At 41.5% G+C, this 12,040-nt stretch overlaps 1 protein-coding gene across 3 annotated transcripts; it reads right to left on the bottom strand.

The window, feature by feature from the left end:
* Positions 1 to 395: 395 nt before the first annotated feature.
* mag (myelin associated glycoprotein) lies at positions 396 to 11,648 on the bottom strand. Of its 3 annotated transcripts, XM_034697819.1 has the most exons (11): positions 11,543 to 11,648; positions 9,214 to 9,289; positions 8,713 to 9,081; positions 7,562 to 7,858; positions 6,941 to 7,198; positions 5,613 to 5,873; positions 4,204 to 4,512; positions 3,291 to 3,390; positions 2,562 to 2,658; positions 2,235 to 2,288; positions 396 to 1,935 (listed from the first exon to the last, which is right to left on the bottom strand). In XM_034697819.1, exons 2-11 carry the CDS (start codon positions 9,257 to 9,259, stop codon positions 1,777 to 1,779), a joined length of 1,950 nt encoding a protein of 649 aa, XP_034553710.1. In that variant the 5' UTR covers positions 9,260 to 9,289; positions 11,543 to 11,648; the 3' UTR covers positions 396 to 1,776. The 3 variants fall into 3 exon arrangements, with proteins under 3 accessions (XP_034553710.1, XP_034553708.1, XP_034553709.1); XM_034697817.1 differs by lacking the exon at positions 2,235 to 2,288; XM_034697818.1 differs by lacking the exons at positions 2,235 to 2,288; positions 2,562 to 2,658.
* Positions 11,649 to 12,040: the final 392 nt, after the last annotated feature.

The raw sequence follows: 12,040 nt of genomic DNA, 5'->3' as shown, positions 1-12,040 counted from the left end.
ATACATAGTCAGGGATTGTACTTTAGGAAGTATAGTTCATGTTGTTAAATGTCCTCATTTTGTTGCTTGACAAAACTGTGAATGACAGACTAACAAAAAGTTGCATTGTGGGAAATGTAGGCTCCAATTGGAAGTTGACCCAAGCGATGGAGTAAAAGTCAGATAATTTAGGCCAGCGTCTCTTTGATTTTGACTTCATCATTTTATGATACTCACCCAATTAAATGGAGGTGGGATACATTAGATTAGATTAATGGAAAAGATGGATTAACACAGCTGTTGTTCTCCTCCCTGCATGTAAACATAGCCTTTGTAGCGCACACCAATAAAAGGATAGTATTATTTACTAAGCTCATATTAAGACAGTGTTCAGTCAAAAATATCTGAAAGATGTGTGACAGGACTTTCTTTTATTTCTCCCACTGGCTTTTATCCATAATGTATTACTTACATTGATGCCTGCTGTCAAAACAGTCATGCAGGGTGTTTACTGTACATACCGACGACGCTCCCTCGATCAATATACATCTTTTTAATATATATTATTCATAACATCATTACAAAGTTAGAATATTAGTCTTTTTGATATAACATCTCAGGTTCATTTAATGTCTTTGAGTAGCACAACCATCTCTATAGTCAGCATCCCTTTTTCTCATTCAAACATCTAATGCAATCCTGTGAGAAAAACACATCAAGTGACGTGCTGCTCGAGCTTCCCAAAGACCCCAGTGATCAGTGTCCTATGAATCCTTCAGCACGATTTAAACACACACACATACACACACAAATATTGTCTAAAAGAGATAACACTTTGGCCACTTGCTCACAATTATGTTGTTCTTTATGTCTGCTTTTTTTCCCAGATCATTCAGAGAGCTGGAGCCCAAACTTTAAGGAAAAGAAAAGAAGATAGACATTTTGCGTTTGACCACCGTGCAGAAAACCCCCTCCAAAAATGTCAACACATTCTGCGGCTAACTGGAAGAGGCTGGAAAGACGATGTGACATTTTTGAGAACCAAACTGTGTACAATATGAACTTACAAAACCTCTTCAATTATTATAAAAGTGATGTTGACTTGTTCCATTTGTTATGAGAGGCTACTGAGTCACAGCACACATGAAACTCAGATATGTGGAAACAAGATGCTGAGCTGGTTTCCATCCCTCGCCTCTGTCGGTTAACTTCTCTGGTTGTGATTAACCAAAAGAAAGAGAGGAGAGGTTTGCTCTCTGCGGATAGACTAACATAAATATAAGAAAACAAAAAGCGCAGTTACTCCTTGCCCTGATACTTCGACTGGCAGCAGACACAGAGACAGTTAGAAGAGACGGATGTAGAGAGAAATGGTCAGGCGGATATGAGCGCTCAGATGTCTGTTGTTTGACAAATACATCGACAACCACAATGAAAAACATGGACAGAGAAACAAAAACATGGCCACTGGTTAACATGTTAAAGAGCCCATGAACTACAACTCAGGCTTAAAGTTGAAATCATTTTTTAACATTGTTCAGTGGGCCATGATCCGACCCATAAAAAGTACCAGTTTTTCGAAATGTTGGCATGTGTGGGGGCGACCCATGGAGGAGGGGCAGCATGAGAGGGGGGGTGCTGGAGTGGTACATTATGTGTGACAAATCTGAAGAGATGAAAAACAGGGAGTCATCATATGCAGGGGATGGTGGGTTATTAAACAGTTCATGGGGCAGAGGATGTGTTGGGGCTGCCACTGCGTCTCGCATAGCCGAGGGATCAGGGAAGGATCGCGATTCATTTGGCTTTGATTTCCGTGTAGTTGCTGCCATCATCCCCCCTCCCTGAGGCCCCCTCCCTGGGCCTGGCCCCGATAAACTCCAAAGCAGCATAATTCAGCTCTTGCCTTTCCAGTCCTGCCATAGAGCCCACAGGTTGGTAATCCCCGTCTTCTCCCTGTAGACAGAAGGACCAGTCAGTGACACACATCACTGTCCAGGTGCCGGTGACACCTCAGATGACGGTAGTGCGACAAACACCGAAAAGAAAAGACGTTAGAGGTTACTGGTTGACAACTGACAAGGAGATTGAGATGTTTCCTGTTAGTCAGGCTGTTGGTGTTAGTGATGAGGCAGCCATGCAGAGGGCAGGTTCTGAAACAAACAGCAGTGTACAGAACACAGAAGCTGATATGCGAGGAGATGCATCCGTCATTGAGCTTGTGTTTTTTATGGGGATTTGATTTTGAACCTTACCGTAGTCTCCTCTAGAATGGAGTTAAACTTTGAGCCCAACAGCTCTGTCTTAAGCTGTGCAAGAGTTAGGGGAGAGAAAAACAGACAGAAAAACGCAGAGAAGCGATGAAAGCAAGAGAAAACAGTGTTTGGAAAGGTCATGAATGGAGCTACTGGACTGCTAGTGGGAGAGATTTCTTGCATTACCTCATTTTAAGAGGTCAAAATGGGGTTTGGATATTTCACAACTTGTTGCATTTCACAAAACTGTAACGCCCATAACTTTGAGAACGGTCATCCAACCCAATCTCCACCATAGTCATAATGATTGACATCGGCATGTCTCACCACTTTCTTCCTCAGATTTTGTTTGTCCTTCTTGACTGCGCTGTAGTACAAAGCTGGGTTCTCCAGGACCACGTCCTGCCTAGGGTTGCCATTCTCTCTGGGGGGACGGAGTCACATAATCAGACTCGGTCGTGACTGCCACTAATGCAGGGTGACACGCCAAGCCTGGGCATCCATTTTAAAACAACAAGCTCTGTAAGGTTATGCTGGAGGCCAACTATGGCTGTGAGTGACGTGGTTATTTAATGGGTTTAGTCGCTGAGCTCACACCCACTTCAGGGGTGATTTGCCAGAGAAAGCTTGCAAATTTTGGGGTCCAAATATGCCTCAAGGCGTAAATAAAGCACCTTGGTTAAGAGGGCTACCTGGGTTGTATTTAGCGTAGCAGGTCAAGGATACAGGATACAGAAGCAGTGTCAGAGCAGGGAATTGTGCCTGCAAAATATAAGGTTAGTCCAGCTTGCTAACCCACTCCACCCAGAAGCCAATGTGGATCTCCAAGGATTTCAACAGGGACTTGTCCTGGCAAATAAACGGAAATTGCTCTGGAGAAATTATTCTCACGCCACATCGATCCCACATTCACTCCTCTACAATGTGCAACAAAGTGTTTTAGAATGGATGACAAGGCTTAAGTGTTTCCTTGGATATCAGAATATGCTTAGTGAGGAAAAAATCTCTACGTCTGCCTTGCATCGGCCTCTCCATTAGTATGTCATTGATACTCACTTCTTGTTGTTGTGGCCAACGTATCTCACTGCTGCAATGATGAAGGCTATGACTGCCACTCCTCCAATGGTGCCAACTATAACTGCCATCATGTATTTTTCTGCAAACAAAAGGAATCAAAAAACTTCAGTCAGCATTTGATTCCATGAAGGAATCTCTGGATTGCATCAAGTGGCTGTAGCAGGGAGGTAGATCAGTTATACCCCAATAAGAAAATAGGCAATTTAATCCCAGGCTCCTGCAGTCCATCTAACAAGGTGTCCATAGGTCAAGATACTGAACCTTAAAGTTCCCCCTGTAGGCATTACCATTGATTTTTGCATGTTTGTGAATGTAATTTGATTACATCCTGATTTGCAACTCTACATTCAAACGTGGGATACTTTTCTGATATTTCTACCATGCTCTGGAAAAAGTAAGCTCATGGAGGTTTTTTTTGTTGTGTAGCTTTTGAAAGCCAGCTATGCTCTAATTCATCCAGGCATTTAGGGAGGAACCACACTGGTCATTGGGTGTGGATTGGAAAGAAAGGATGGGAAATGTCTGCGTAACAGAAAGATGTTGTGATTGTGAACAGTTTGGCCTGATTGAAGCTTATAGATAGGAAAGAGGAGGGAACCGAGGACTGAGCCATGAGGAACTCCGCATGAGAGGTAAGCTTAGGTTGAAATTGACTTGTTTACAGTAGCAAAGAAAGGTCTAATCACTGACTTTAGAGCTGAGTCAAATAAGAGCCACACCAGAGACACCCACCAGATGATAAGGATAATGATTGACAGAGCGGATTGACACAAGACTTCTATGAAAAAGACAGAATAGAAGAGGTAGGGGTAGGAATCTCTTGTATGGTTACATTACAGAAAAACCTAACATGACTGTAAAGTTTTGTTCAATCTTTGTTCACTGTACTCACTCTCCTGCTGTAGCTCCAGAAGAATACTCTCTCTTCCATACGTGTTAAAGATGCTGCAGTGGACGTTGACGGCAGGGCCACCGTTGTCCATTCGCTCTCCTTTCTCCCGCAGCTTGATCATACCCGTGGAGGTGTGTCCGTCTGTGTGTGTGTAGAAATTGTACCGACCATCTGTTTCATTGATTGTGATGTTCAGGTCTGGTAGGTAGAACTCAATGGTGGGTTCAGGATTTCCTGTGGCCATGCAGACACACTGGACACCCTCTCTGACCACTGTGCACTTTGACTCCTCCAGGAGAACCGGGGCATCTGTTCAATATGGGAACAGAGTAAAAAAGCTGCAATAACCGTAATGAAAAACAACAACAAAACACTCTGTATGGTTTACACTGTTTTTTGGTAATGTAAAGGTTATCTGGAGACACTTTTGCAAGATCTCACAAAACCATTTTATTCAGGTTACTTCCTACTTTTGAATATGGACACAGCTGAATATCAAAAATAACAGAAAGCTTGAATATAATTCTGAGCTGAGCTGTAGATATAAAGATAGGGAATCTGTGCTCATCAGTTGTCAAGATTTTCCCTCAAGTGAGAGACTTTGGAGAGAAGGCGAACTCAAAGGGGAAACTTTTTGTGCAAAGTTTATCAGGACGTCACAAAAGTTTTGGGAGATGTCACAAAACTTTCTTAGAACCTCGTCTTGAAATCTTACAAAATGCTCTCTAGTATAATGGCGCAAGTTTTGTGAGTGCTAAAAACTGCAGTTCCTAGAGTGTCCACTTGAGACTGGCTGCAAAAGCCCTGGAAGCCACATACACATCCATTCAGAAGAGCCCATCTTAACAGCAAAAATAAACATGTTCACAGCCTGGTTAAAAAAATATTTTGGGTCTGAAGAGCTCTTTTCTAAATCTGCCCACACTGATGGGGGCATTAATTACTTTATTACTCATTCGATTTTAACAAGTTTTACATAATTAGGGGCATGGCTGACTTGATTGAGCAGCGGGCCTTGCCTCAACTTCACCTCTTTGCTAGTAGTTAAGTTGCTTGCCTTGTTTGCATATTGATAATATCCTTATACTGTACATGTTTTAGTAAAATCGACTGAAACAGAAATAGTCACCATTTCAGAAAAAAAGCCCCTCCTTCACTCTCAGCTTGCTCTACCCATCCTTCCCCTACTCACATAAACCAAACATAATATATCACGTTTAAGAGCATGCCCAACAAAAATAATCTCCTGCTGTTAGGTGCACGAGTAAACAGCAAGATCCTGAACATATCAGGACCTGAACGTACTGAAATTATCCAGAAAATGCCATGTTCATGTGTGAAAGAGGTTTCAGTCTGTTTTTTTTTTTTTTACACCACTGCCTGGTAATGCAGGACATGGAAGCACTCACATTCAACTGTAATGTTGAGGGAGCTGCTGGCTCTCCCATGCTCGTTCTCGGCCAAGCATCGGTATTGCCCGTCTCCATGGGGGGTGATCTCCACAATGTCCAGCACTGACAGCTCGTCGGCTGTGATGGTGCCCACCAGCTCCCCGTCCTTCAGCCAGGTGAGGGTTGGGGCTGGGCTGCCCTGGGTGCTACAGTGCAGGGCCAGTGAGGTTCCCTCTTGTACCGTGATAGAGTCATTGACCTGGGGCTCACGGGGAGGGTCTGCAATGAAAAAAGAGATTTTATTTTTCAGATTTAGATATACATTATTTTTTTACATTTAGAATATTATTACTTTTTGGTCACTCGGGGGCAGTAGCACTAAGCTCTGAATATAGAAAAATATATGTTTATATCACAAACAGCTGGTAGGTCTTATTTTTGCTCCCACTCACAGATGCTCTAAAGCTCCGAAATGCTAACTGTGTTAACCAGCCATCTTCAAATGATGTCTCTCTGCTTTTTTAGTTTAGAGCAGTAAAGATACAGTGCATTTTTAAGCAAAAACAACCACCTGTCACAGCCAAAAGTGCCACTGCACAAGCCTGAAGAGAAACCCAAACAATACAAGAAGGGCTAGATGACCTTACAGTCAGCTATTACTTTCTATTGAACTCTGTAAAAATGAGCGGAGCGGCTGATTATTCATGTGGTTTTAATGTTTCTTAGAATTAAATCTGTTTATTTATGACAGTTAAATCATTCATAAGATGCGTCTCAGTTCTACGATCGATCAGCAGGTTTGGGGACATCCACACAGGGAGAAATAAAGGTTAGAAAAATCATACTACATCCACTTGTTCTGTTATTGTAATGGCAGTGACTGTTAAATAAAAGGCTGATTTAAGCGTACATAGCTTATCACACTACTAGCATGTTCCCTCTGGTTATCAGCATTATTGACCAGTATGTTTCTTTATTGTTTTGTCAATACCCTCTTTGACTCTGAAGCCTGGGAGTGCATATTGATATTTCTGATATTTTGGAAAACACTGCACATTTGTATCAGCAGCAGCTGGAGAGTTTATCTAAGATGTCTTGAGGCTTGCTCCCTCCTTAAAGTTTTTGTAAATCCAGGTGAAGAAGTTTTTAAAACCACTCTGCAAGCCTTCCAGGTTAGGAACATTTTGAGCAGGCTACTTCTTTCTTGTACCAGATGTGTGAGTTGAAGTTAATTGTACCATCAAATTTCCTTCAAAATCATCATCAGTGTTATTAGTTTTGTTCCTTGCCCCTGAAACATGCCATCTGTACTTATTTGGGCTTCAGCTACAGACTCAGAGACTCACACTTGACAGACAGGTACAGGGAAGTGTTCATGATGCCGTAGCCATTGTCCCCAATACAGGTGTAGATTCCTTCCTGCGCAGGCGTTAAATCGTCCAGGGAGAGGGAGATGTTGGATGCTGTGTCCCACAGAAGTTCTTGGTCTCCAAACATCCAGGAGATCCTGGGAGGAGGGTTACTGTCTACTTCACAGTGCAGCATCACAGAGCTTCCCTCCATCACCTCTGAGGACACATTCACCCACACGGAGCGAGGAGCATCTAAGAGGGGAAGGAAGACAGAGGACTTGACATCCCAGAACTCATAGTATGAAGAATCTACTCTAAATGACTGTTGCAGTAAGTAGATTTTATCAATTTCTGCTGCTAGCTTCTAGTTTATATTAACACTGTGCTGTATGGCCTCTAAGAACTAGTGGCATAGCTATAAACTCAGTTTTGTTTAATCCAGAAGATACTTGCCCACCAAAATGGTTGATTCTAAAGTTACCATTCATTTTGGATGTGAAGAGAAACTCTTCTCTAGACTCCAGTACAACACTGGTTCTTTTGAGTGACTTCAAACAGAGCTGGAAAGCTTCAAATACATCATTATTTTTACACTGTGATGTGCTTTGAACTTACACTTAATGTCTAGAGAGATGAGCCTCTCGTAGACGAGTGTGGTGTTAGGGTAGTAGACCCTGCAGCCCAGGAGCTGCCCGTTGTGCATGGGTCTGGGTGTGAAGGTGAGAGTGCTGGAGAGCACCGCTGTGTTGCCTTCCTCCAGGTAGTCAGTGCTGAACTCTGGGTCGGGCAGGTAGTCGGTGTACATCCACTGGATCTCAGGAGTCAAGTCGGGGCAGTTGTCGGGAGCGTAACATGTCAGCTCCAGATTCTCGTCGCTTACAATCTCTTCTGGGACGTCAATGTTGGGTTGATCTGGTGGACAGGGAAATAAACAGGTTTAGAATAATAACAGGAACTTCATAGGGGATAATTGTATCCTTAGTCATAGATGCAGCAAAAAGATTTAAAGCAAGGAGAGGGCAAGGGTGGTATTCAAATCAAAGAAATGTATCAGATCATGAAGAAAAAAATGACTGTAACTACACTAATATTAGTATTAACTAGTATTGTTTATAGTTACCAACATTATCAAAATTACAGACTTTAAAAATGACTTTATACTAAATAAATGACAACTACATGAGATTAATCATCCGACTTGTCAGGGAAGATTTCGTCTACGTCAGCGCAGTAGCATCCTGGGAGAAAGAATATCTCATGCAGAAAATACACATGATGCTGATGATCATTCAGGAGGGAGTTTTCTGTCTTTGAAATACCAACATTATTTTTCCCTCCTCGGCATGAAGGACAAGAATATAGTGGTCAGTTGTAATCTATGTGCAGGAGGGAGAACTTTGTCAACTTTGCCAAGATGAGTAATTCTAATCTCATGAAGCATGTAAACCTGATGCTGCAAACACCGGTGACCCAGATGCATCTCATGTTGGCTTGGCATACCAAGGAGGGTCACTCCATCCAAACAACCAAGGCTTATGTCATGGCAACATTAAATTTGTACATTAGTTGGTGTGTCAAAGCAAAAATAAGAAATGCTAAAGTTGCTTTCCTAAGTTACAAATGACCCTTATAATTTAGTAAATCATTAATTCAGACACTTTTTGAAAGTAGTATCTTGTAAGTGTAACTGTTAACACATTTTCAGTGACTTGCCCAACATCGCTGGTTACCCTTTGACGTTAATTACACTCTCATAGGCCGCTTACCAAGAACTTTGAGCTCAGCAAAGTCAGGGAATGTGTACATGTTGGCTCCACCGAGATCAGCACGGAAGTAGTATCTCCCTGAGTGCTCTGCGCCGATGTTGTTGATGAGCAGAGTGCAGTTCCTCTGGGTCAGATCGCCCAGCAGCTTTGTGCGGCCCTTGTAGCTCTCGTGCACGACATCCGTACGGGATTTGAAGACAACAGGAGGGAAGAGTTGAGGGTACGGCTGGCCAAAGTACCAGATACCATGAACGCCTCGGTATGGCCTGATGCCAGAGGGATACATGAAGGTGCATGATATGACCACGCAGGAGTTTGTCATGGCTGAGATGTCCCGAGGTACCCAAACGTTCCACTGGCAATTGGCATCTTTGAAAAGTTCAGAGAAATATAATTACAGGACTCCTCTGTGATGAATCACTGAATTCATGGTCATTATGTAAGCTGTGATGGAAGAATATTTTAAGAATCAAACAAGGAAGAGGTACAGGAAATGATTACCATTGATGATCAACAGCAGTGGTAAGAGCAGCTCCAAACACCACATGGTCTCTGCTCAACGCTGGAACATAGACCTCTGCAACACATGACAGCCCATCAGTTACAGCACATGCATCATCAGGATAAAAAATAACTTTGAAATGTCTTATTCACAGATTTGATGCTGCATGACTCACACCGCATCTATCTCTGAGAGTCCTTGGAAAAACTCAAATGTTTCTGAGATTTAATAGTTTAATTCTTCTTGTGGGTTCCCCTGCTAAACAAAACATTTGCCAAGTAACAATTCCAATTTCATATTTTCATTGTGCTCATTTCATCCCCCAGATGAAACAATGCTGCAGCCATGAGTCACTGGCAGCAGCATATTTATCTACATAAACACTGTGATGCACAGGCTCTCTCATTGTTACCCAAACAAACAGGCAGAAAGCAGAACATTATCAAGAGAAAAAGAACTGAAATAAAAGAAATGTGACTGTGAAGAAGGATGATGGATAAACTGAAATACCTTTACTATCAGGGTGCTTTTTACTGAGTTTTAATCAGGTATATTTTTCTATCCACAGCTGCAGTTTGTGTCTACTCCAGTTTTAATATTTGTAAAGGGATTTGAAGGTAATGCAGCATCTATATGTAAATTCAATAAAGCTACTGACATTATATTCAAAACTAACTGAAAGGATGGGTCGTATTTCTATTTCCATCTGTACCCATTTATTGTGGCAGAAAGTATCTATAGAAATGAAGTCGAGAGGAAATACCTTTTAACATTAGTATGTTCAGTTTTAACTGAATCCTGTTTAGACATCTGTCAGCTAAACTTTGGTGCTCTGCTGTATTTGCTGCAGGCGGTTGAGTCTTGGTACACGTTTCTGGGCAAACTACTTTTTGACACCATTTCTGAAATACATCAGTCCCCTTTTCAGAATCAGAATCAGACATACTTTATGTATCCCGGGGGAAATTCAGTTGCTACAGAATGCTCTTATAAACAGTATGAAAAAGTCAAAATATGAATAGAAGAAGGAATAAAATAAAATATAAATACAAATTAAATAACATGATTTGGATTAATAATAAGTATACAGAAATGCAGAATTTGCTGCGTATATGATCGGATGATTGTAAAAATTGAATGCTTCAATTTCTGTACATATCAGAATTAACTCCATGTGTGCACCGTAGACTGTATAAGGCATGGATGTAGTCTCAGTGACATCACCCATTGGTTTCTGAAGAGGCCTTTCAAAGGGATAATAACAATGGTGGTCGCCATACTGAAAATGCTGACTCAACCTAACTTTGGTTAATCTGGACACAGAGGTGGAGTTGAGGTGGGCCTTTGACCTCTTGGCAAAAAGCTACACCCCACCCATCTGCCTGCCTGGGGACCTGTGATTAACAGTTATAATTAAAGAAAACATCTGTGTGCTTTTTATGGTGAGTTACATGTATCTTGGAATTTGTATGTTGTAGCTGGGAATGACATCACATCAGTGATAAACACGTTCCAGTTAGAAGTTAAAACGATGATCGTAAGTTGTTCAGTCACTAGCAGCTGTTGTTGTTGACACAATAAACTATTAACACGATTGGTTTGCGTGCAAAAGCGACATGATAGAATTTACACAAGTACAAATAATCTCAGTTTCTACTGAGTCATTTCAGTTCAGACTAATAGTGGAATGCTATTTTTTCAAATTTTAATGGCTGATGTTTTAATTTCAATTCTGATCAAGCTGTGATTGGCTGGATAACATTATGAGGTTGTCCACCATTAGTCTGAACTACAATGACTGAGATTTGTTAATAATCTCTCATTGAAAATATCCAGAATTACTGCTATTTTTTTCAAATATAGTTAAGCTTTTATTCTGAAAGGACTCATCAGAATGACTTGTGATTGACAGAACAGTTCGTTTCTCTCTGCCAAAACAAACTGCTCACTCAATCACCTCCAGATAACTTCTGGTAATTGGTACATTCCTTTTCCGTCAGAATCTGCCATCTGTAAATTTGTTTCTGGTAAAAATGTTCTGTCGCTTTCTGTGATTTGGAATTTTTGAATTTGTTTTCTTTAAGGTAAAAGTGTTTTGTTAATGTAATTTTTTTTTGTAAAATGTAAAAATGTTTTCCAAAATGTAAGTTTGTCTTCAACTCTGTAAAAGTGTTTCATCCTTTGTAAATTTGCACTGCACTTCCCAGCCACTGTAAGTAACACAGCTTTGCATCAACCTTTATTAAGTATGCTTGAGGAGTGCATATATACATTTAATTTACAATCAGTGTGTGTTAAATACAGCTGTAACATGAAGCATAGTTTTACCTTGAAAACTCTGATGGTTTGAAACAGACAGAAGCTCTACAGCTGGTCAGCAGCTCCACTAGAGGGCGCTCACTCACACCCAGACAGCCCGACAGCCTTCTTCTCTGTAACAGAAAAATGTGACATCAGCATCGGGGCCATGACATCACTCACACTTACTCACACTTACTCACACAGCGGCTAAGAGTAAGTCAAACAAGCTCAGCCTCAGTCAGCACCTGGTCGCTGCCCCTCAGTAGAGTCTCTCATTATGGTGTCCATACGTAAGCTTGCCCACTGAATGACTCTCAGTGTTGGCTTAGCTGTGACAAGACACCAAACTCCAGTCCCCACACACATCATGTCACCAGTGGAGAGCTGAGTGTGTTTACTGTTCAAGAAAGGCATCAGTTTAACAATACTAAGTGGCAGAAGTGACACAACATGTAAACATATGGTACTGCTCTTATTCGGAGAAGAAGGAAATGTGCTAAGTGGCGCAAGAATAGGAGAATGTGG

Source organism: Notolabrus celidotus, chromosome 12 (assembly GCF_009762535.1).
Source record: "Notolabrus celidotus isolate fNotCel1 chromosome 12, fNotCel1.pri, whole genome shotgun sequence".
NCBI lineage: Eukaryota > Metazoa > Chordata > Actinopteri > Labriformes > Labridae > Notolabrus > Notolabrus celidotus.
This window is presented reverse-complemented; position numbering and strand designations above follow the sequence as displayed.

What these genes read in the sequence shown, in the direction of transcription:
- mag (XM_034697819.1), bottom strand. Translation starts at nt 9,259, where the DNA reads ATGTGGTGTTTGGAGCTGCTCTTACCACTGCTGTTGATCATCAATG. An exon ending in CCTGTACCTGTCTGTCAAGT is followed by an intron (nt 5,874 to 6,940) that starts GTGAGTCTCTGA and finishes TTTTCATTGCAG; the next exon opens with ACCCTCCCCGTGAGCCCCAG. An exon ending in CCTCAACATTACAGTTGAAT is followed by an intron (nt 4,513 to 5,612) that starts GTGAGTGCTTCC and finishes CATATTGAACAG; the next exon opens with ATGCCCCGGTTCTCCTGGAG.